This window comes from Alosa alosa, chromosome 2 (assembly GCF_017589495.1).
Source record: "Alosa alosa isolate M-15738 ecotype Scorff River chromosome 2, AALO_Geno_1.1, whole genome shotgun sequence".
Taxonomy (NCBI): domain Eukaryota; kingdom Metazoa; phylum Chordata; class Actinopteri; order Clupeiformes; family Clupeidae; genus Alosa; species Alosa alosa.
Window position 1 is genome coordinate 13,112,218 of NC_063190.1, and position 26,109 is coordinate 13,138,326.

The window sequence follows — 26,109 nt, forward strand, 5'->3', positions numbered from 1 at the left end:
TACCTAGTTGTCAAGGCACTGCATGTTTTTTTGTGTGTTTTGGATGCTGAACGAAACTGAAGCCCTTATTTTGACATGTTTTATTTTTTCTGTCAGTGGAATATTAAGTAGATTTAGGCAGGGATTCAGGGATAATTAAGGGCTTGCCTACCACATACCAACAGATTAGGGTGAGATCAAGGGAGGTTATTTACAAATGAAGGATCCCTTGATACACATTAAGGGTTGTTTAATGGTTAAAGAGAAAGTCAAGATGAATATACGTATATTTTAAGGATTTTCTTTTAGGATGTGCTGTTTTGAGATTGCTTGTAATCCATACGAAAGAGTTAGAAAGATTCCTATTGGTCCTCCTATTGGCAGTGGAGTTGTTTAAGAGAAGCTTCGAGACAGAAGGAGAGTAGACACACATACATACACACACACAGACACACATACACACACACACACACACACACACACACACACACACACACACACACACACACACACACACATGGAGGATCCAGATGGAGCCAACTTCTTCCCTTATCAAGTTAAACGTTGAGAAGGATTTAGTGTGTTTGAGCATTCAATCAGACTAGAGAGTGTTATTTTGGAGCATATCAGGGTCAGAGAAATGTGCAACATGCAAAACAGATTTAGGTTAGTGCTTTAAATAGGACTTAGATTGGTATGAAGTGTAGCATCAGCTATAATACTTCAAACACAGCATGCAAAGTTAGAGTGTGATATGATGGTGGAGAGTGTTGCCTTTAGGACAACACTGTAAATATGATTTCAGATTTAATACAGTAATGTACTATATATGCATCTATTTTTATGCATTTATAATTCCTTCTGATCTTTCGATGTAATCTCCATATCTATATATCTATATACCCTTTTATATAGTGATAATATTTATTATGCATCCATCATGCATCTTTTATACATCATTCCTAAATCTATCATTTAAAGGCCTTATTGTATGAACCATAGACTCGATACAGTCTATGGTATGAACTAACATTCTTGCAAGTCTACCGGTAACTTGATGAAAAGTTTTCAGCTTTGCAGACTTGCAAAATAGATACAATCATTATGATGTACTACTACATCCTCATTAAATAATATTATGATCTCCTTCCCCTTATGGTCAACTTCCCCTGAGTTTGCAGAGTTAGTTATGGCTAATCTAGTGTTGAAGGTCTTAATGAGTGGAGTCATAAAAGCCAGCTGACATTTGGGGAGCACCTATCAGAGTTCTGTTCCATTATTAGGAGATAATGGGCTTTAATTTGGGTTTAATTATGACTTAATGAGGGTCGACTCTGTTTCTGTTTACTCAGTAGGGCAGGTTTTTGCTGATGATATTTTTCATAGTGTCAACCTAACAGGAGCCATGAAGTTCTCTTTTTCCTCCTCCTAAACTCCAAGTGTAAGGGCAGAAGATCAGGAAGTGCTTCCCACAGCTCAGCTATTCAGTCTGTGTTATTCCTTTGTTCTCATTAAGTTTTGCCAATTGAAGAACACCTCCAGTTCTTTTCTCTCCCCCCCCTCTCTATCTCCTTCTCTCTGCTTGAATGGCTCTGGCCATTTGGAAATGAAAAGCAATGAGACAGAGTGGAATGGACTGACACAGAGCCACAGCCCAACTCTCCTCTCTCTCCCCACGCCATTGTTTCCCCATGAAATCTCATCTCAACTCTATGTGGCCGTTAACACACTTATCAGGAGCGGCCAGAACATGTCTTATTAACATTTAACGTCCTCGTCGGAGGCAGCGGCGGCCGACTGCGAGGCTGGAGCGACTTGGGAGAAGAAAGGGGCCTTTGATGTCAAATTTCCCTTTGAATGCTATTTTCCATTCTGCCAAGGGTCGGACAAAAGTGAGTGACAATTGTCAGGACCGATATACAGTACGTCTTTTCACTGCACATATTAAGGGATGTTAATCAGTACAATTTAGTAATAATTGGCACTTGTCATTGGATGTGCCTAATGTCTAATCCGTGAGCGAATCAGAGTAGACTTTCAGAGTCTGACTAACCAAAGTGCTCCTATTGTCACATTAGGAAGAGTGGTATTCTGAGAGACAGAGAGTTCCTTCAGAAGTTCTTTCAAGCCGGTGGGTGTGTTTCAGGCCTCTGGAAGTCTGGTGAATTCCATTATTTGTCTCCTGTTTTCTTTTCTTTCTTTTTCTTTCTTTCTTTTTTTCCCTTTTTTCTTTCTTTTGCACTTTCTTTTAAAAGGGAGGTGAGAAGAAGAGGCGGGGGTAAAGAAATAAACACCACAGCAGCAGCTCCTAGGAGAGAGAGAGAGAGAGTTAGAGAGATGGTGATGAAATGCTGTGTGCTGTGTGAAACTGATGGGGTTGGTTATTTATACCCCTTCAGAATGCCCCACTTCTCAGTGTGTGTGTGTGTGTGTGTGTGTGTGTGTGTGTGTGTGTGTGTGTGTGTGTGTGTGTGTGTTTGTGTGTGTGTGTGTGTGTGGCAGTGCTGTGATTCACTTCACTTCTCAGGTGTGATGCTCACATGTAAGGTGACTCAGATAGAAAGCGAGAGAGAGGAGACAGGGAGAAGGGAGAAAGAGAGGGAGAGAGACAAATATATAGAGTGAGAAATTATAGAGGAGAAAGAGAGAGAGAGACTAAATTAGGACAGGATGTGCATACTGTATGTCATTCACTCCCAGTGTGGTCCCTCAATAAAGAAGCATGTAGCACAAGGACACACTATTTATATTTGATGTTTTGATGTGTGTGCATGTGTGTGTGTGTCTGTCTGTGTTTGTCCTAGCATCGTATCACCAACATACAATCAGAACTGGAATAATGGTTTAGAGATGCAAATATAGCATTAAAATATCAACGGTAAAATTCTACATATTCTATATATTTGATTATCTTTATCTAAGTACACTCTGTCGCTTGTAAGTTGTTCTGTGTGGTTTTGCATGTGGACTCCCATGCACTCATCTATCCTTTCCGCAGTTAAAAGAAAATATGTCACAATTGGAATTCCAACCAAATTCAGACAGCACTTTACATAAACATAACATTAACTGCACAGTTCACAACATATCTGCACATCTCCAGGGATACTCATCCCACTCTGATATAGTCATGAGCCACGTGTAGTAAGTCATCATGTTCTCTGAGCTTTCTGATGAGCGTGCATGTGTATGCTGTTTGTCTGCAGGATTACCACCACTGCTGCTTGTATGATGGACCTGAGGAGATACCCTCTGGATGAGCAGAACTGCACCCTGGAGATCGAGAGCTGTGAGTCTTCATTAACACGCTTACAGTACATCACACAGCAACACTGGAGACTGAGATCCCATATCACACAAAGAAGGCAGGATACCATGAGCCGTAATGGGTTTTTTCAGTTAATGCTCTCTCTCTCTCTCTCTCTTCCCTTTATCTTATGCACTCATTCATTCTCTTTCTCTCTTGTTCTTTCTTATCCCCTTCTCTCATTCCCTCTTTTTCTCCATTTCTCTTAATATGTGTGCATAGTATATGCTACAAAGTACTTTGGATGAAAACTTCCCAGTATGCGCACTGGTAATTGCATTCAGCTGCAAGGAAATTAAAAGGAAAGTTATATTACTGTAGAAAGAGTGGGATGATGAGGGAACTCTACCATTCTCGCTGGGTTGCCTTAAGGGAATCAATTAAGTTCTTCTGCCAGTGGATCAGAAATGCATGAAAAAGCAGTATCTCCAAGTCATGCACAGTTTTGATTGCAGTACACTGAAAGCCTTTTCTTCTAGGTGATTCTTGGCTCTGTTACTGACATTGCACCTTGACAGGAGCCCCAAATGGAGCTGGTGCACTCCAAGTCACTGTAAGTGGGTTGTTTGTGTAAAAAAACCCCATAATGACTACCTGTCCAGTTGCCAGAGGTGTTCCCCTCGTTTAAATGAAATTTGCCGAATTCTCAGGGTTTGTCAAAATGAACAAAAGGCGCCTCTTTGCCCTCTGGGTCCATTTTCCCCTAGCCTCACATCACGCCTAATGCATTTTTGAAGAGGTAGCAGCCGAGGAATCACAGTGCATGGCTAACAACGGAGCCTGGCTTTATTACTATAATGATGTTGACCTTCCTTCCTGATGAAGCCAGAGGACATCCGGGCGTGCCGGCTCCGGCTTCGGCTCCGGCTGGCACGCATACCGAAACGAGCACAATGAGCAGAGCTATGTCATCGCGGCTAATTGTGCCGTGATGTGGCCTTGGCAAGCAGCGCTGTGCGCTATGCTGAGCTGTGTAGTCGTGTGCTGTGTGCTGTGTGGTGCGGTACGGTGGGAGCAAATGTTAGTTACAGTGGAAGCCGGCACCCGAGCGCGAGGGATCAGCGACGCAGGCTATTATGCGAGTCATTAGAGGACACAGGGTGTGTTCTGAGCTCTTGCTCTGTGTCTGTGTGTGTGTGTGTGTGTGTTGGTGTGCGTGCGTGCGTGCGTGCGTGCGTGCGTGCGTGCGTGCGTGCGTGCTTGCGTGCGTGCATGCGTGCGTGTGTGTGTGGCGTGCGTGCGTGCGTGCGTGCGTGCGTGCGTGCGTGCGTGCGTGCGTGCGTGCGTGCGTGCGTGCGTGCGTGCGTGCGTGCGTGCGTGCGTGCGTGCGTGCGTGCGTGCGTGCGTGCGTGCGTGCGTGCGTGCGTGCGTGCGTGCGTGCGTGCGTGCGTGCGTGCGTGCGTGCGTGCGTGCGTGCGTGCGTGCGTGCGTGCGTGCGTGCGTGCGTGCGTGCGTGCGTGCGTGCGTGCGTGCGTGCGTGCGTGCGTGCGTGCGTGCGTGCGTGCGTGCGTGCGTGCGTGCGTGCGTGCGTGCGTGCGTGCGTGCGTGCGTGCGTGCGTGCGTGCGTGCGTGCGTGCGTGCGTGCGTGCGTGCGTGCGTGCGTGCGTGCGTGCGTGCGTGCGTGCGTGCGTGCGTGCGTGCGTGCGTGCGTGCGTGCGTGCGTGCGTGCGTGCGTGCGTGCGTGCGTGCGTGCGTGCGTGCGTGCGTGCGTGCGTGCGTGCGTGCGTGCGTGCGTGCGTGCGTGCGTGCGTGCGTGCGTGCGTGCGTGCGTGCGTGCGTGCGTGCGTGCGTGCGTGCGTGCGTGCGTGCGTGCGTGCGTGCGTGCGTGCGTGCGTGCGTGCGTGCGTGCGTGCGTGCGTGCGTGCGTGCGTGCGTGCGTGCGTGCGTGCGTGCGTGCGTGCGTGCGTGCGTGCGTGCGTGCGTGCGTGCGTGCGTGCGTGCGTGCGTGCGTGCGTGCGTGCGTGCGTGCGTGCGTGCGTGCGTGCGTGCGTGCGTGCGTGCGTGCGTGCGTGCGTGCGTGCGTGCGTGCGTGCGTGCGTGCGTGCGTGCGTGCGTGCGTGCGTGCGTGCGTGCGTGCGTGCGTGCGTGCGTGCGTGCGTGCGTGCGTGCGTGCGTGCGTGCGTGCGTGCGTGCGTGCGTGCGTGCGTGCGTGCGTGCGTGCGTGCGTGCGTGCGTGCGTGCGTGCGTGCGTGCGTGCGTGCGTGCGTGCGTGCGTGCGTGCGTGCGTGCGTAAAGAGTGCTTTTAATTCCTGTTAAGGTCTGCTGCTCATGAGTTTAAGCGAAAAATTAGAAAGGGGCACTTCAGTGCAAATCAAGTGGCATGCAATTATTGTAAGACTAATACAAACCAGACCCCGGCAATAGCTGACAGTTGACATTGTACTCTGCTTACTGATTGTGCTCCATTGAGCAATTGGCTTTTGGTAAATCTAAGGGGTGGTGCAATTGTTAGATACAACAGCCTGTCAGTGATAAACTGTGTTTGTGGTAGAGAGTACAGAAATGCAGGCCTTTCTTAGTCATCAGGCGTCTCCTACCAGGGTAAGTAGGAGTGATTTCATGGGCAGCTCAAGGATTTTTTCCTATGTTGAGCCATTTAAGACAACAAAGAATATAAACACCCTCTTTCCATATAATTTTTTTTTTTTTTCAGCTAAAAAGAACGTGCCATGGGATTTGATAATAGCCATCAGTGAGATTGACTGAAGTCTATGAGAAGTGTCAAAGAAGTGTGACTCAGATTGTTGAGTAAACCTGAAATGAACGTGTAATTTACTTAGGTTCCAGGTAATTGCATACTCAACGATTGGAACCGCATATTAATTGCATTCCACGCACCAAAGCCGAGTTTATAAGAGGGGTGCCAAACAGCACAATTTGTAAACTTTGACACAACGCAAATAAACTAAATCAGTGGCACACGTGATGCTATTGAATGCATGACATGCATATAGATGAAAACAAAAATAGAAACATGCATGTGTGGGTTTTTAAACCTTCTAATATAAGATTCCGTTTCGCAACAATTGAAGGTTCTAAAATTGTATGTTGAATTCAATGAACCCAGATATTCTTTAGAACGTTCATTTTCCAACATTCCCATCACACGGGTGTGACGGTACACCTTTAAGGGTTAACCATTTATTGGCATAGCGGCTCCTGAAAATGAAATTGTTTTTGGACAGAGCTTGAACACCACAGTGTGTTGATGGCGTGCCTTGCTCTGTAAACTGCTTGCACATTCAAGTGTGCTTTTTCTGTTCATGTAAATGTGTGTGCGTTGACAGAAGCCATGTCAAATTGGCTATGCAAAAAAAACAACCAATGGTGTTCTTTATAGAGGGTAGGTGAGGAGGGAGAATGAGGTGTCTTGTTCTCCATCTCACAACAGGAGCTACGGACACAGGACAGACCACTGACCATAATCACCCTGTTGAAGCTGCTGCTGTGTATCCACACTGATCAAGGTCTGCATGGCATGGCTGTGTCAAGACAGTTTGGTTTTAAATGGAATTTGAAGGACAAGGAGAGAGTCATCCGATGTTCATGTATTTCTTTAGAAGAATCGGTAACACTTTACGGTAAGGGTACATGAATTATCATGAATTCATGCATTAATTAATTAATGATTTATGTATTACTTCATTCCTTAACTCATTGAATGCCAAGCTGTTTTCGGAAGCTTTGTCCTAGAGTGCCAGCAATCTAGACCATTGTTGATGATTTTTGTACAGCCACAGCATATTTTGTGTTATAGCTATGAACACATACAATGGCTCGTTTGAAAGCTGAGACTTTAAGTCTCAGTGGGTGCAAACCGTGTATTTCTACACACCTCTATTCCTGAGAAATCCCAAGCTAAACAGTGACTAGTTTTCATCAAAATCCCTGTTTTTTTTTTCTAGAAATGGAGATAATGCGTCTTTTATGAGTCACTATCACCGACATATTCGGCACTCTGGCAAGGGCGTGCCCTCTTGCAAGTGCGACTCGGCCTACCACCCACTTCGCTAGGCCCGGCACGTGGTGGAGATGGAACTCCCTCCTGAGCACGGTGTTCAGTCACTCCTTGTAATGTTTTTGACCTGTCGTGGTCAGAGTCATCTTGTCTTAGTAGAAAGGTGGACTCATCCAGCGTTGTCTGGCCAAAACGCACCTGCTGCAATATCTTTTTCTTCAACTTTTTAATTTCTCCCTTCAGCACCTGAGAAGTGTTGCCTGCAAAGTTTCTGGGAAGAGATCTAACGAGACCTGCCACCTAGTGATAAACCCACGAAAATAAATGACCTGATTTTGACCTGGCGTGCATGTCACTGATCGGCTAATCAGTGACTGATTCGAAACAAAGCGGCAACCATTAAGCCGAGTTAAGATCAAACGTCCAGATAAAATGTCCAGATCTTGCGTTTTCGTGAGTTTTCGATCGTCATATATTTCATTTCCATTCATCACAGAGTTCCCAAAATCACACATAAGGTGTGTTAGAGGGTCTAGTTTCGTAATAAAAAAAAAAAGCTAAAAACGTAATATTACGTTTTGGCACTCAGCGCATGGGAAGGAAAAGGCACTCAATGAGTTAATATCTCATGAATCATCAGGAATTCATGTGAGTTCATAGTCTGTCATTAGTGACCTCATACATGAACAGCACATTACCTAAAGCATTAGGTGTGGTGGGCACATCATTATGAATTATGATTTATTAATAGGTATTAATTCATGTACCCTTACCGTAAAGTGTAACCGAAGAATCAATATTGTGTGATCCATTCAGTGTGTTCAGTGTTGCCTTAATGTCAAAGTAAAATGGAGATATCCTTTTTGGCTATCCCCTTTTAGAAGGAAAAGATTTGTTTGTTATTGTATGCATTAAGGAAAGGACACTGTTTTTTCTGTGGTGTGGAAACAGCTCATTTGATTGAGCAACAAACTTGCATCTTTGTTTAGGACAGAGGGTTTCCCACTGGCATCTAACACGAGGCAGAAACGTGTCAGTCAGTACATGTGTGTGTGTGTATGTGTGTGTGTGTGTGTGTGTGTGTGTGTGTGTGTGTGTGTGTGTCGGTGTGACTACTGTAACAACTCCCTGCTACTCAGCTTAATTAGAATAGCATTATCCTCCGCCATCAGGTGTTGCCTCGTTTCAGCGGATTGGAGATCAAACAGTCACAGCATAGTCATCACAATTACATCACCACCATTCTAAATCCAATGTATTACACATACACACACACACATGAATGCACACCTTCTCTCTCTCACTCACTCACTCCCTCACAGAAACACAGACACACATGCATACACGTATGCACGCGGCCACGCGCACACACACAAACACACACACACACATGCAAACACATAGTTTCCCCGTGCTAAATATTCTTGCAAAATGTGAAGCATTCAGTCAGACATTATATTTCCAGGTCCTGGTAGGTGCGTATAATCAGTCACAGGTAGCCGTCCATGCCTGAGCCTCTCTCGTGCATATCTTTATGGCCTAGATCTTTACTGTGGTTCACAGCTCCTGTAATGTCCCTCCATTATAGATCTATTATGCATGAAACATGAATGGGCTCTTGTCAGGCGACCCACAAGAACATCACTACTGTTATGCTCTACTGCATGTAAGCAATACATGGGCATTCTTCAGACAGGTGAATACATCATCATTCCAGGGATTTATTAAGTATGCTTTTGATTAGACAGATATTTTCTGGTTTATAGTGTAGTTTATCTCAGTCAATCCCCTTGAATCTCCATATTTTGTCCATATGTGTGATATAGATGCATAATAGACATAAATCAATTTGCTTTGTAGGCTGGTGATTGTGAAAACAAGGACGTGTTCTTTTAGGGTTATTTCCCTGAGGTTTCTTCTTTGCATATCAGGGTGAATATTTGCTCTCACATTACTCATGTTCTCCCCTACTGGACTACCACAAAGGGTACCAGACAGCATTGATGTTCAAGCTGATGCAGATGAGATGAGATTAGATGGGACATTAGAGGCCATGTGATTGGATGCCATACTAAATGAGATTAAATTAAATAATTAAATTAAATTAGCTCGGTGTCCATATAAGTAACTTTTTATATCAAATATTTAGTGGAGCTTAGCTCAAAAGGAGAATCCCAAAGTAGAGCAACATGAAAAGAACTTGAATGGCTAGCATTCCAATAGCGATGTGCCTGTGTGTGCTTGTCAAGTCTTTGCGTATGGTGAAACAGCAGCGGGGCCCTTGGGTTACTGTTCAAAACAATCTGAGTTATGTTTCCCACAGAAGTCATTAGTAAATGAGTAAGTGCTTATTATATATTTATGTTTGCTCTTTTCAGTATCTATCTATATGCAAAAGTATTTGACCTCTATGATGCTGATGTAATTTCAGATAAGTCCATTTTGTTTTGATCAGCTTTAGTTTAGGCTTTAACATCAGTATTCGTGTGGGTGTGTGGGTGTGAGTGTGATTTAGATGTGGGTGTGATTCATACTGCTAATTGAGTCCAAATATTTGTTATAGTGCTGAATGCAAGGGATAGTGACCCTCTCACAGTAGGTTGGTTTTGGTCATAGTGATCAGAAACCTCCCAGCATGATGACGAATATGACTCAGGCAGAGATATGTTTTAACTTCTAAAGACGAAGGCTCCACTCTTAACATGGGCAGCCCCTCGCTTCTGAGAAACAAGTCCACTTCCTCCGATGGCTTTTACCCTTGACTTCCAGCGCATATTTGACCCAAGAGGGGCCATGCATCCTGAGCCTGGTGATGTAACAGCAGTGACATAAATGTGGGCTCAAGATAATTGGCCACGTCAGGTTCAATGACATAGAAACAATGGAGTTAAATGCATGGGGAGAAACCTAGTGGACTGCACAGAAAAACGCTTGACACCCCAACCCCACACACACACACACACACACACACACACACACACACACAAAACCCTTACTGTTATACATTATTGATTGACATTTGTATTACTGTACTTTAGCACTGCAGCGTGCTACGTCACTTGCAGGCCTCTCGCAGAGGGAGACCCAGTGAGGGAAGCCTCCTGTGTTGGAGTTTTTTTTAATAGATGGAGATGGAGGGTCTTGTGGATCGGAGTGTTCATGTAGTGTGCGGTATGTGTACAAACGGGTAAAAGGGGTAGATGGAATATTTTGAATTATTTATTCATAGCATGTAAATAGGTTATCATGTGTTATTACTGGAACGGAAGGACTATAGCAAGCTGAGCAGAGGGGGAAATAGGCAGTTTCTTCACAGTGTGAGTCAATAATGTGGAGAGAGAGAGAGAGAGAGAAAAAGAGGGATAGAGAGAGAGAGGTCAACAAAATAATCCCATCATAAGATCCTCTAGCCAGGGTTGTTATACATAGATCCTGTAATAAACAATCTCTCTCTCATGAACACACTCTCACACTCACACATGCATACTTGCAGTAAAGGCACACGCACGCACATACACACACGCACATTATCTCTCTCACACACACATATACACATGCACACACAGACTACTACTAGCCAGATGTCCTTCACAAATTCAACTTGATTGTCAGCAAGAAATAGTTCTTTCTCTTGTTCATGGCAAATAGATCTCCCTTTCTTTAATCTCCCATCAATACCCCCCCACCCCCTCTCTCTCTCTCAATTATGCGTTGCACTCACGCTGTGCCCTACAGGCAGGCGACATGACAACTGCATGGGCCCAGCAGTAGATTAGCCAGGGCCGAGCCTTGTGTGCTTGGGTGGACAATCTCTCCTATACGATGTCTCTCAATCATTTATAGGCTGCGTCCCCAGCCAGGGCTGCCTGTGTCTCTAATGGTCTGGCTGGAGCAGGGAGAGAGAGCAATGAGGCGGAGAGAATAACCCTTGTTTTATTTGAATATTTATGTCCCATTTCTTCGCTCAGCGAGGCTGCGAGATGGTGGGGGGAAACTTGTGATTTCTCCGGTAATGAATTTGACCCTGGATGGGCGTTGGATGAAGTCCACAATAACACAGAGATATTTGGTGGTCGATATTCGGGATCTCTGGAGTATTTGTGCGCTTCTGTGAGCTATTAGAGCTGTCACATCAAATGACTTCTTCACTTTCCTCTTCCTCTCCCCATTTTTCTTCCTCCTTCTATTTTTCTCTTTTCTCCTTCTATCCGTTCTTCTTCATGTTCTCTACTTTATGATTTTAATAACAGAAGAGTAATGCAAAAATATACATTATTCCTCTGATGTTTTTATTCCTAGAAATGGAACTGGCCATTTGCCTATTGGGTTTGTGCTGGACTGATTAGGGTACTATTCCATCATATTTCTACAAATGTGTCTGAGAGATAGTTAACTATAACGTTACTACTTATTCATTATTTATAACTTCAACCATCTTTCTGCGCCATACATGATTTAGTGTGTTTAATATTGGATGGGTAGGGAATTTTAACAGCCCTTCCTGTGTTGTAGTCGGAGACCCTAAAAATATGTCCTTACAGTAACACATTTGCATATTCTCTTCTCTCTTTCTCACTCTCTCTCTCTCTCTCCATCTTACTCTTCTCTTAAGTTAATCCTTTGTTTTTTGTCTTGCTAGATGGTTACACCACAGATGACATTGAGTTTCACTGGAGAGGGGGTGACACTGCTGTGACAGGCGTAGAGAGGATCGAGCTCCCTCAGTTCTCCATTGTTGACTACAAGCTAATCTCCAAGAATGTCGTCTTCTCCACAGGTATGGCCACACCAGTGTTTACATTGCTTGTTTAAAAGCATATCATGCAAAATGTGCTGAACAAAGTTATTTGTACACCTCTAAAATTAAGCTCTTTTTGCGTCTAGAATTGCCTTTGAACTTCTTCATTCTAATTTGCTGAAGACAGTGGCTTGCTGAATGTATTTCAGATTGGAATTCTTTTCTGTTCTTGTCTGAAATGAGGGCTGTTGTGAAGCAAGAGCACATTAAAGACCCATTTCAGCTGCTGTGATTATAAACCACTGCAATTTTGAAATGAAAGCCTTGGTGTAGAATTTGATAGTACATTTGATAACACATTGTCAAGGAGAAATGAGATCCTCCCAATCAAATGTTTCTGAAATCAATACGGTTGTAAAAACTTGTGGAAAAACAACCAAAAGAACAAGCAGTTGGAATCTTAGTCTGTCACCAGTTTCCCTACAAAGTGTTTAGGCTCCTGCAGCAGCGAACAAGCAAACAACAATGTCAGTGGGGCTGGACTGTGTGAAATCCATGTTAACACCACACCAATCCAGACACCCCCCAACACACACACACACACACACACCTTTCCAACAGTGAAGGTCCAGACCATCACTGCTCCAACAAAAGAGAGCATGCTTATGAGTTATTTAGGAAAATGTTGTTTGAAGTGATGTTTTATTCATGTGTCATATTTTCATATTTATGACTTTGTTATGTATGCAGCTGAAATACCACAGCAGTGGGTGGAGCAAAAGACCTTTGTGTTACTGTTACATATATTCTCCTTTTCTCCTTTTGTTGAATTGGTGTTATTTCTTTTCTTTTATTAATAGCAAATAATGGCATAGTTTGTCTTGGCAGGCTATACCTTCACATGCTCTTCCACCTGCCATTACACTCACTCGTAGCTTAAGTTTGCTGTAATGTCTTTGCAGCAGGGAGCGGGCTGTTGTAGCTCATTAGCTTTTGATAGGGAGTGAGAATAGGCCTACTGGAGAGGTACGCTAGAGGGAACACTGAGAGCTATACCCTGCTGTGGGGAAGGGGAATACTTCACCTTAAAATATACTTCCCTTCTTCTCTCTCAAAGTGGAATCAAAGTATGTGAAAGTTGCATGTTTTTCTTCACCCATCCAGGTTATCACCATCATCATCATAGTCATCACCATCATCATAGTCATCATCATCATCATCATCATCATCCTCATCATCATCGCCATCACCATCATCATCATAGTCATCGCCATCATCATCATCATCATGATCATCGCCATTACCATCATCAACAACATCGTCAACAGCATTAACAACAACAACAACTGTTGTTTATACAGTGTGATTGTTTGAGCAGCTCGTTTACAGCCCTGAGAAAAAAATGATATAGAGTTTAATAACAATAACAATAATTACAAAATCAATCAAATGATGAAATGTCAAATAAAAGATAATTACAAACTGTCTACAAAGAAGGATAGACAACAACAATAAAAACAGCAAATAGTATGGGGAAAACATCTGGCATCAGCCAGAGCACAACTATATCATACCTTGTTCTTCGGCTTTCTTCTGTTGTGTAGCCTGCAATATCAGAGTAGATTAATTCAGTTATCACAGCACACTGCACCAATGTAACAGTCAAAAACTCTCGACCCTCTTTGGGCCTTTCCTACTCACTCAGGTTCTTACCCACGGCTATCATTAAGCTTCAAGCTGAAGAGGAACATTGGCTACTTCATCCTGCAGACCTACATGCCTTCGATCCTCATCACCATCCTCTCCTGGGTCTCCTTCTGGATTAACTACGACGCCTCGGCTGCAAGAGTGGCTCTGGGTGTGTAGATTTGTGCTTTTTTATTTCATTGTCTGTTTCCTTTCTTGCAAAATTTAATTTGTTATACAGTGCCTCATGCTGAGAGCATTTGCCAGAAAACCAGTGAGGAATGGCATCATCCACAAAATGAGTTGGAAGTGTATTAAAACCTAAGAATAGGGTTAAAAACAGCAGTGCAGTTCAGGAGAATGGGGTGAAATTGCCAGGCATTACCAGTAGAAGTCAAATAGCTTAATTGAATCCAACAAAAATACAGAAAAGGTTTTCAGCTGTGATGTAAGAGTGAAGTAGGGGTTCCAACCGTGGGTGGCATAATAGCATAACACTACATCAGGTCTGTGGTGCCTCTAGACATCATTAAATGGCTTGGTGCTGTTGAACTAAGTGACTGGCATAGACCTCTCCTCTAGTTTCTTTAATGGCTAACAAACCATTTACAAAAAAAACAGTCTTTACTAACTCTATGTATGTACCTATATCTATCTATCTATCTATCTATCTATCTATATATTCATGTATCTGTCTGTCTGTATGTTTACATTTATATATTTATCTACAGCTCTGGAAAAAAGGAAGAGACCACCATTTTTCTGATGTCATCCTATGGTTGCTGAGTTATATTCAAATGAGTTGACAGTCATATTCAAAATTAAGAGACCACTGCAAATTCGAATATGACTACCAACTCATTTGAATGTCACTCAGCAACCCTAGGATGACATCAGAAAAATGTGCAGTGGTCTCTTCATTTTTTTCAGAGCTGTATATATCCATGTATCTACCTATCGCAATTTCTCTGTAATCGTGCATTACGTAATGGTGGCCGCTGGGTTCAGGAAAGTTTGTATGTGACACGGGGAGCAGAGTCAGAGACCTCATCACCTTGGCTCTCACGCAATAAGAGCAGCACTCTCCATGATTGGACTCTGACCTGCATCCTTCTGCTGTGCCATGTGTGTGTGTGTGTGTGTGTGTGTGTGCACGCGCAGGTGTGTGAGGCTGGAGTTAATGACATGCATGGGGGAGAGGAGTTTAATGACGGGGCCTAGGGGCCAGGATTGGGGCTGGGGTTGCAAGGCTCAAAGCAGATCAGTGCTGTTGCAGCATAGTGTTTTGTAGTTACACTCTGTAACACATGTGAAAAGGGGGGAGACATGTCAGGTGTCAGGTGCAATCAGATCACACAGGTGAGGAAAGAACAAGTGACTTCAAACAGCAAACTCAAACGTGGTCTTTCTGTTTTATTTTCTTAGTTTGTTTTTTTAATTGTTGATATACCGCTAGTTGCGTTGGTTGGTGTGACTAATTAATGGATGGCAGTCTCACCTCGATTTATCGTAATGGATTTAATCAAAATACAAATATACTTATATATAAATGGAGTGCAACAAACACATGTTAGAAAACCTAGCTACTAAAGTTATTAGAAACAAATGTAGATAGATTGAGTTTGATTTAGCTAGTAATATTATATTATATATAATGAAAAAAAATTTAAACAGAAAAAAAGCTGCTACCCAAATTAGAAATCACATCAACCAAATAGTTTTGTTTTCTCCAATGTGCATATTCAGCTTGTCAAATCTGACATGACCATAATCCTGGATCTGACACAAAGCAGATTGTCAGAGAATAGCAACACACTCATGATTGTTTCCTGCTTACCCAGGCATCACAACTGTACTGACAATGACCACAATCAACACCCACTTGAGAGAGACGCTTCCCAAGATCCCTTACGTCAAAGCCATTGACGTCTACCTGATGGGCTGCTTCGTCTTCGTCTTCCTCGCCCTGCTCGAATACGCTCTGGTCAACTACATCTTCTTTGGAAGGGGCCCACAACGCCAGAAGAGGGCAGCCGAAAAAGCAGCAACGGCCAACAATGAGAAGATAAGGCTGGACCCAAACAAGGTCTCACCAAGCCTTCACCCATATACTCATGTACCATCTCACCAAGCCTTCACCCCATATACTCATGTAAGCCTTCACCCATATACCCATGTACTCATCAAGCCTTTACCCATATACTCATGTACCATCTCACCAAGCCTTCACCCATATACTCATGTACTCATCAGGCCTTTACCCATATACTCATGTATCATCTCACCAAGCCTTCACCCATATACTCATGTATCATCTCACCAAGCCTTCACCCATATACTCATGTACTCATCAAGCCTTCACCCATATACTCATGAACCGTCTCAGCATAGAGAAGAGAAAAACGCTTTTCTGCAAAAGAGCAAATACGAGAGTTCATACCAAGCCTTTGGTTGACACAGTGCTGTGTTGAATTTTTACCTGCTGACTACAGAGCTTCTCAGAGCAACTGGTTTTTCCTCAGGACATTTAAAGACAACATGCTGAAGCACTAGAAAAAAACACATCCTACTGAATCTGAGTGTTCTTTTAGCTCATAAATACAGTATGTGGCTATAATATTTATGTTCTTTACAACTGTTAACTGAATTCAACCAATATTTCATCCTATCCCATCCTATGTGCTTGTTCTAACTTAATAAATAAGTCAATAAAAAGTAGGATTTGCTAATGGCAGCCTTGCTTTTGAGTTGATACAAAGGGTACCTTTCAAAACTCTTACTTTTCGCTAGGACACAAATAAGATTTATTTCAGTGTTCAATTCAACTTCAAAATGAGACGTGCACGCTTTCTGAATAAGGTTTCTTATCTTTGGGGGCTGCCACAAGTGCTAAAGCTGTTTTTTACCAATGCTCCATCAAGCTCCTGGTTATATTTGCTGTTCATTTTTTATTCATATAATAATCAGTTCTTACAGAGCTGCAGTTCTTCCCAAGTTCAGCTGAGGTGAAATTGTTGTTTTTGTTTGTTTCAGTGGCTGGTTGGGAACATAGTCCAGCGAGATGACGCTTTGTTTCCCAGAATGAAACAGAGGGACCTAGGCGGTCATGACACAATGTGGGAACCCATCTTCATGGATGACGCAGCAATGGGGCTAGGAGAGCAGAAGAACAAGGTACCTAAAGGCCTATGCCTCTATTTTCACATTCACAAGGCACTCCATACATACTGCTTTCCATACATAACAATATATCTTTCCATACATACTGCATTCCATACCAATAACACTTCATACATAACCATACAGGCATACAGAGTGGTGAGGTCGGGGCAGTTAAAGATGCCATCAGTGATTTTAGATGATGTCACGTATTTGAACCAAATATCAACAAAATACCAAAGAGCAAACTCACCATCCCATCCCCAAACTCCCCTTCAATTTCCCCAAACTTCTATCCCCCACTTTCGGTGATAGGCTGCAACAGTTTTACCGTGTTTGGGGGACAGGTTTGCTCTACTTTGTTTGTTTCCAATTCACACAGTGGCCGTTGTGTACAAAGACCATTTTTACAGTTTACTCTGAATGCAGAGCCAGCAGATTGTGAGGAGATTGCGACAGAAAGTGTTGCGGGTTAGCCTGGGTGTTCCCATGCTGCCTTGCGTGCGATTTGATTCACGCTGCTAAGGCAGCCTGGAGACCATGGAGCAAATTTTCGCCTGAGATAGGGAACCAATCACAGAACAGGGGGGAAAGCAAGACGATGATGAGCTATGCACAGACGCATTTGATAGACATCCGTGGCACCCAATAAACGGATCTGAGCATTTTTTTCAAATACGAGAAAATGAACGTTTGGTTCCCAGACCACGTCTCATTGAGAAGTGGTGGCGCTAGCCAGGCTAGTTGTGGGTTAGAAATCAGTTAGAATTGCTGACCTTTAACTCTGTAGGTTCAAAGAGCGCAGTCCTTGGTCCTTTCCATTTAGAGTCTGCATGCTGATCATACTTCCAGTGGCCTCCAGTATTTAAACAACATACTTGTTGAATCCATGGCTCATCCACATTAGTAGTAGAAGGAGGAGGAGAAGTAGTTTATTTTGGTGACATTATAACAGTTCTCCAGTATAAATCAGTCATTAACCCTGTCAGAACTAGTTTGTTCTAGTTCAAAGACATTTTGGAGGGTACTGTAATTATAATCCATCCACCTGTCTGTCCATCTGTATGTGTCTACACTTTAATAACTTAAAAAGTGCTTGTCCGATTTACTGCAAACTTTTATACAAGGTACAGGATCTTGATGTAGGATTCTTTTTTTTTTCACTTTCAGTCCTGACCAATTAGAGAGCCGAGGGTCTGTAGTCGCCTGGCTACTTTTGTTGATAGGTTACACTGCACCTTAATTTTATAGACAGATAGCATAATCAGCTCAAATATATTTGTAATCTATGCTAAAATGAAGCAGTGTGTTTCTGTCCCATTTCAGATGGACTCTCATGAGAACATTCTCCTCACCCCTCTGGAGATCAAGAACGAGATGGGTACGCCGGAGCTCACCCTGAGCCTGGGCGACCCTCGGGGCACCATGCTGACCTACGACAGCTCCACGCTCCAGTACCGGAAGCCGGGCCTGTCACGCCACAACTATGGCCACAATGCCCTCGAGCGGCACATGGTCCAGAAGAAGGGCCGGTTACGAAGGAGCGCCTCCCAGCTCAAGATCCGAATCCCTGACTTGACAGACGTGAACTCTATCGACAAGTGGTCAAGGGTTCTCTTTCCGACTGTCTTCGGATGTTTCAACATGATCTACTGGCTTTACTACATCAACTAAACAAGGCCAGAGAAATGTGTATCACTTTTTTTAATGTTTTTGCTGTCTAATTTTTCAACAGAAGCAAGACTGAACTACTTTATAAATATTTATCAAAATCAGGACTAACTCCTTTCAACCTTGGAACACCTTATTTGCTGGCTAACACATGAATACCTTAGACATGAGAGATTAAGATCATACGGTGCCTGCTGCAAAGATGTTGCTTATATTTACCTTATTATAGTTAATTATATACAGTATATTATTCTGTGTATGATTGAAGATTTATATATTTATGTTTGTTTCAGTGTATTATGTGATTATTATTATTTTCTGTTTATTTTTGGTTGCCAAAATTATATTATAGATTTGAGATGGGATTCATATTAGTCAAATCAGATGCAGACGTGAAATGCAGACTCATCATTTTCAAGTCAAACAAACCAGTGCTCAAAAAGTAGCTGTTCCCGTCTTAGTTTTACAACCCTAAGTCTGCATTTTACAGTTTGCAACTTACATCAGTTTTTTTCTAAATGCTTGGGCATAGTTTGAACATTGCAGCATTTCCAGTGTCATTCAACATAATGACCTACCTTCAGCTCAAATGAATACTGCCAATCAATGATACACCATTCCATGTAAAGAGTCACCAAACAAGACTCTCAATAGAATACTACTTTGGCCTTTAACCACATGTAAAATACTAGTTCATTTATTCCATTATGATATGAAAAGGTAGTATAGAATACTCAGACCATTATATACCTATTTTATAATACATTATATGTAAGTATTTTATACCATTATGTAACTACTAAATTGAATTATTTATTTTCAAGCATTATTTAAATTGTTACTTTACTAGAATGGATATACATGTATTAATGAAAATTTATTTATATTTTAGAAAACCAAATCCTCATATCATTCCAGTGCCCCAGAACACAACAGAGGAAAAATGGAAGAATGTGGCTTTCAAGAGTCTAGAATGAGATTACAAAGTTGTGTAAAGGTAGCACTGCCCGGACGGTTAGCTGCTGTTTATCTGAACATCAAGATTTCATACCGGACAAATATTTGGGCCCTAATTTGAATGATGCACAACGGCAGGCAACGTGCTAAGGCTAATTACTAGGAAAAATAATTTTGCAACACCACAAACACAATCAGAAAATGTTTTTGTATTTATACATAGAGGAGGAAGCCATACCATTTCTTTAAAATTTCTAAAAATATAGTTGACAAATTCTTACAGTCATATTCCTCTATACATTAAAGGAATACATCAACGTTTTGGGAAATAAGCTTATTATTGGGTTAGACCAGCAAGCCTAAAGCTCGCTTTTGCTAACTGGTCTAACCCACTTTCAGTGAATTATGCTAAGCTTGGCTAACAGTGTCAGACTGGGTTATTTGAATGCACAGGAAGGAGAAGGACATGTGTCTTCTTCTATAACTTTGAAGTAGACGGCAAATAAGCTTATTTCTAAAAAGTTGGGTATGTTCCTTTAAAGAGTGTTTCTATTTACTCGACTTGATTGGACCCTGCACTGTGTCACTAAATTACCAGAATATTGGTAGCCTACCACTGCCTGTTATGATTGTGTGGTTGCTACAGTGTTTAAGCCTGTTCATGGCTCACATTGCTGTTTCAAATGAGGGCCCCTTGTCTGTTCAGAAAATAAATCCTTGGTCTCTGGTGGGGAAATGACGGTAACATAGCATAACATAGCTGTACCCTGTATTTTAACAAGCACAGTCCCACATTGGGATCCAACCCTGCATCCTAGGGCATGAGAGACAGACTTGCTAGCTAGGAGGCAAAAAAACAATGGCAGCTAGCATCAGTCATTAGCATGTCTCTTATGTCACCAGTGAGTAAAGTTTACAAACCACAAAGCTCTGTACATGTTAGTCTCTGTTGTATAGCTAAATATTCCTAAAGTTGACCAGCCAACTAGCAAGCTCTTTCTAATAGTATTTTGTCGGTTCTCCTAAATAAATGCAAATGATGGTAGCATGTCTACTCTAACTTCAGAGATATTTGGCTATACATGGATGACATTATTATAGAAGCAGCTTGACACTGCCCTCAATCTAAACCCCCGTTTACTGGAGGTGAAACATGTGGTGTGCTTGGGTCTAATCACCTTCAACATATCCAGCTAAAGGTCTCCTCTCAAAAAAAACAAAACAATACTGCCTTTAATTTAAACCAAACTAGCTTTTGGTGAAAAATTAAAACATTGTAGGCCTACCTCAATGTATAAGGGGTACATTGAGATGGATGAAACAACAGATACCTAACATGCCTCACACTTAGTGTGTCATTAACAGTCACCTCCACACAGCATGCTAATTATATAGGATGTGAATGCCAGGTCATCAGTTGATCATTAGCATACATTATACATTATTATCTATAACTGGTGACACAGAACCAGCAGTTAAAGCATATTTATCAAAATAAAGAGATATCAACAGCAGTCATCTTTCTTTCACAACAACCTGTAAATATATATTGTAAACGATTGTTAACTGTATGTGTACCAGAATCTTATGTGACAATTAATTTTGCATAGCTATGTTTACACAGAGATGAAAGGTTTCTTATTGATCTGCAGTGTGAATGAGTGAATAGATGAAAGTGACTCATCATATTTATAATATTTTTTAGCACATGGCACACTTTTTTTCTTTAATTCTGGTAATAATTAAAACATCAAAATGTTATATGTCAAGAGAAGCTACAAGGAGATAAAAGCACAACTTAAGGTAGTAAGTGATATAAGGACATATCCTGATTGCTCACAATATCTTTTTTATAATCTAGAGTCTTTTATCCCTAAAGTATGTTTGGTTGCCTGCAGGTTTTCCCAGGTGCTGATAGTCCCACTATCAACTGTGTGTTCTCCTGTATGTTTTATTAAACAATTTGTACAACTCAATTGTACAGTGTTGCCAAAATGTAATAAGAAATAGTATGAAGTTTACTAAATCAAGTGAACCATTGATATGTTAATCAGATTATATTTAAGAATATAATGATATACATATATATATATATATATATATATATATATATATATAATGCTGCTTCAAAGTGTCTGTTCTTGTCATTCACATTTTAACATTTCATGTTTGTCATGCTTTCTCATAAACAATCCATAAACAATGTTTACACACAAAGTGTAATCAAGGCTATGATATCTGCCAGGTTTGCCTAAGTGGGTTCCCAGATAACATTCAGAACACATCCACTGTAGGTTAACCATTTATAAATAAGTAAATAAATAACTAAATAAATGAAAAGAAAAGTATGCATCATGTCTGGATTTACATTCAAGGAGATAGCACATAATAATCAGTTGTTAAATAAACTCTATATCTGTGTGTTCTGTCCTAAAGAATAGGTTAAATTACTTATGTATGAACACTTAATTGCCACTTTAATTATATTTCACAGATGCTTTGATAAAGCAAACCATGACATGCAATGAAACACATTATTTTCCCTTACCTTGCATGACACTATTTCTCCATAAAAACATTCATAAGTAGTAAAAGTGTATTATTCAATCTCTTCCCAGCACTGACTGTGTGCAATTACTCAAGGAAATGCATAATGATGAAAAGATCTATATGCGTCATAGGGTGCCAGGAATTTATAGCCCTCAATGATATTGATGTGCTCTTTCATGGTCTAAACTGAGAATATAAAAGTGTTAGGAACTCTTGAAAGTAATGGTAAGCAATAAGAAAGGTAATATATAGTACAGTTGGTCAGTATTTATATAGTGCTCTTTTAAAATGTCATTGAAATATATGTTTGTGGAATACTTTTGACTAGATCAAACAAGCTGTTATTGATGTATTGCCATCCATTAAATGTGAAATAATCAACAAAATGCAATGAAAATAATTGTAGACACACATTCACAGCAACCACAAATCAATGTAAGTTTTTTTTATCTTAATCAGCTCATAAATGTTAATATTTCTTTAATGGTAATGGGTAGAGATAATTGCTACATTAACCTGGATGGATGGCTGATTGGTGTGATCCAGTAAAAAGGGGTTTGAACGTAATTAAAGTTCTGGTGTAAATACACAGTTATTCTAGAGTAAGCTGTACATATCCAGTGTCTGCTAAAGGTAATGACATTGGCGAAACCTTTCAGCATTCTAATTTGTACTGTGCTGTGTAAATCCATTGCAAACAATGTCCTTATCCATGCTGATATGATAAATCAATAATGTACATATTCCTAGTGTAATATTGCAGAAAACATGCTTCTGTTTTTCTTTGGAGTATCAGTGAAAGAGCTCATACTTTTGTTTTGTTTTGCCAAAATTGTTAAGCATTTATCAGATAGAATGTTATTATATGCCAGTGCAAAACACCTCAGAGGACAAAGGTCAGACATGTTGGCAAAGACTAGTACCAAATCCAGGCATATTCCTCATTTATGCTACTGAAGCATTGCAACAAACATAGACACACACACACACACACACACACACACACACACGCATTATGCTTATGTGTATTGCATTACCCATCTCAGGTCCTCACAAACCCAAAAGTCCTTGTAATTATGTATATGAAAGTCTGGCTGTTTTTCACCTGTGTGTGTGCACGCGCGTGTGCATAGGTTGTTTTTCACCAGTGTATGCATGCATGAGTGACTGTGTGTTTATTTGTGTGTGTGTGTGTGTGTGTGTGTGTGTGTGTGTGTGTGTGTGTGTGTGTGTGTGTGTGTGTGTGAAGGGCAAAAAAAAGGGCAAACGCCTGGGCTATGTGACACTACAGATGCTTATTTTTTTTCTGTCAGTCTTCCTCTATGAAAGTTTCACTTTGGGAAATGTTTTGGTTGTGCCTCACAGTGCATTTTGCATCAGTGTGTTTTGTATTTACATACTCTTACAAAAGAAAAATAGCAGAGAACGACTGGATACGGTGGGAAGGGGAAGAGCCTAAATGCTATCTTGTGTGTTAGGCATAAGTAAATGTACTGCAGAGATGATGCCTTATTCTTCTCCCCTGCACTGTGTTTCCCTATGGGGTCTTTCCTCGGGGCAAGCCCACATTTCTGTGGTACCTTAAGCAGGGTCCCCACAATGTATTTTCCTGAAGGACAAAACACATCTGTGTGTGTTCAATACACAAATATCCATGGGCCAACTTTGTCATCAATAAATATTGTATATAGTTCTAATCTGTATGGGTCTGTTTTTGTGGTTGCTATTAATGTTCTTTTCGAGCAGAATTTAAAATGATATTCAGATAAAAATATAGACAAAAATGAACAACAAATTTCTGAAGTTACATATTGAAAAGTACAGAATCTTATTGCATAATATGGTTTGGTTTGCTCATTGTCAGACATCAAAAAGCATTTGACAGGTTGCCATGTGCTATTATCATATTTGTTTGGTAAAGTAATTATCATCCAATTATCTTCATGGTCGGGGGGTCAGCGAAGGCAAATGTTTGCGGTCATGTGTGAATCTCAGCCAGGGGTGGATTTCAGTTCCAAACATTTGCTCAGGATGACAGTGCTCCTAGATCCTTTGTGTCAACTGTATCACTGACGTTTCTCATTACATCTCTGACCCGGACTGTCGATTTGTTGGACACACCGCCGGACAGATGAAACTCATCATGCAGATTTATCAGCTCCATGTGTGTATGGAACACTTTCTACTCCCTAGATAGACTATCAGCTCTATAGAATATCTTCAATTAATTATACACTTATAATTATTATGGTGGGACAAAATGCTGCTATGTTTTTCTACGCATTTCCTCTGTGATTGAGTAAATGGTGATTTGGTTCCTAATTCTAATAAGTGACTAGCCTGGGTGCCAGCCGAACTTAGTCCCGTCCACAACATTTGAGGTCGGGAAGTTTGGTCTGGCATCGCTCCGTTGTGGAGCAACTATGCTCGCCCCACATCTGGTGGACCAATCAAATCGGGGTTTACGATGATGGACAGGTGAGCAACAGCGCCTCATCTATCACGTCATCTGAGCATGCTTAGGTTGATTATATTTGCAACAAAAACGCTGTAGCTAGGAGACAGATGGCTTCTAAGACCCCATATGAAAAATGCATATTATTTCAATGAGGTTTTATCACTGAAAACGATTATTTCTAAAAACTTTGGCCAAAAACGAGATGTGGGAAAACTCATGGTTTCACTTTCATCAAGGGAAAACAGCGTGTTGTATTGTGACATGTTGTTCCCTCGTTCGTTTGAAATCTCTGATTGACCACCTGTTCGAGGGATTTGCGACAGCCTTTCCCAGCTGTTTATAACAACTTTGTAGCATATCAGTGTTCAACAGAATAATTTTCCTAATAGCCTATTCTACTACGTATCTCTTAGATTTCGCAAATGAGTGTTGTAGGAGATAACTTTTACAAAAGACCAGAAAACAATGTTAAGGCATTTGTGGAGAAGAAGGATGGTTTGTGTGTTCTTCCTACTTCTCACAGTAAGTTATTTCGTTGCTCTGATTGGTTAGGTCTATCCAATTGAGTGCAGAGGCATCCCCCCACATCGGTTGAAACACGCCCCATAATTACGTGCCAATGGAGCAGTATCAGACTCATATTCTGACTAGAATTGAGTATGGCTACGTCAGGCTAATAAGTGACTGTAATTATAGCCCCTTAGTTTATGAAACTCTTGCAACACACACTATACATAAATATACAGATATATAAACTCACACTTTATTAGGTACATTTGTTTAACTTCTCATTAACACAAATATAATCAGTCAATAACATGCATAAACAAGCATGAGGATGGAGAGGAAAGGTGAAGTTTAAAGTGATCTATTTTTGATGTCAGACTGGCTGGTCTATGTATTTCAAAAAATAGCAGATGTACTGGGATTTACACATACAACTCTCTCTAGGGTCCAGGCAAGAGAATATATCTAGTTCTCTGAAGGAGTTGGGCAAAAATACCTTGTTGCCAAAGTTCAGAGAAGAATGGCTAGACTGGTTTGAACAAAAAAAAGGCAGTAACCGCCCAGTCCAGCACATTTTTTCCAGAAAAATAAATCACGCTGAAAGGCCTATATGATTCTAACTGTCTCACTAAATTGCCTTATCCACACTCAATTCGCACTGGTATCTGCTAGACAACAAGTACCAAAACATGATTAGTTCATAGATTTCACATGTAAAATTCATTTTATACAACCCCACCCCCATCTTGCCTGTTCATAATTCTGAGAAATTCTTGTGTGCATGTGTGCGTGTACATGTTTATGTTTATGTGTGTGTGTGCGTGCTTGTGTGTGTGCCTGTGTATGTGCCTGTGTTTGTGCATGTGCATGCATGCGTACATATGTCTACTGTGTGAGTATGTGTCATACGTATGATTACTGTGAATGTATGTTTGTGCGTGTGTATCTGTTTATCCACATGTGTGCACATGGAATGGGTTAAGATGACCCCTGGAGGCAAACATACGGAAAAAATTGGTCATCCTAGGCCCTACGGTTCTCAAGACATTCACAGAAAACTGTGTCTGCCCTACCTTCCTTTCGGGGGGTCCAGTCCAGCGGGGGGGCTACAGATCAAAACGAAAAATTATGGTTCCATG

General features: G+C 41.4%; 1 protein-coding gene across 4 annotated transcripts in view; it reads left to right on the forward strand.

The window, feature by feature from the left end:
• The window catches only part of LOC125291028 (gamma-aminobutyric acid receptor subunit beta-2), a 43,968-nt gene extending 22,537 nt beyond the window's left edge, over positions 1-21,431 (forward strand). The window contains exons 5-10 of one of the 4 annotated variants that reach the window (XM_048237543.1): positions 3,186-3,268; positions 11,884-12,021; positions 13,688-13,840; positions 15,510-15,820; positions 16,702-16,842; positions 18,133-21,431. In XM_048237543.1, coding sequence (XP_048093500.1) covers positions 3,186-3,268; positions 11,884-12,021; positions 13,688-13,840; positions 15,510-15,820; positions 16,702-16,842; positions 18,133-18,501 — 1,195 coding nt within the window. In that variant the 3' untranslated portion in view covers positions 18,502-21,431. The remainder of the gene's footprint in view (positions 1-3,185; positions 3,269-11,883; positions 12,022-13,687; positions 13,841-15,509; positions 15,821-16,701; positions 16,843-18,132) is intronic. The other 3 variants (XM_048237544.1, XM_048237545.1, XM_048237547.1) reach the window with 3 other exon arrangements.
• Positions 21,432-26,109: the final 4,678 nt, after the last annotated feature.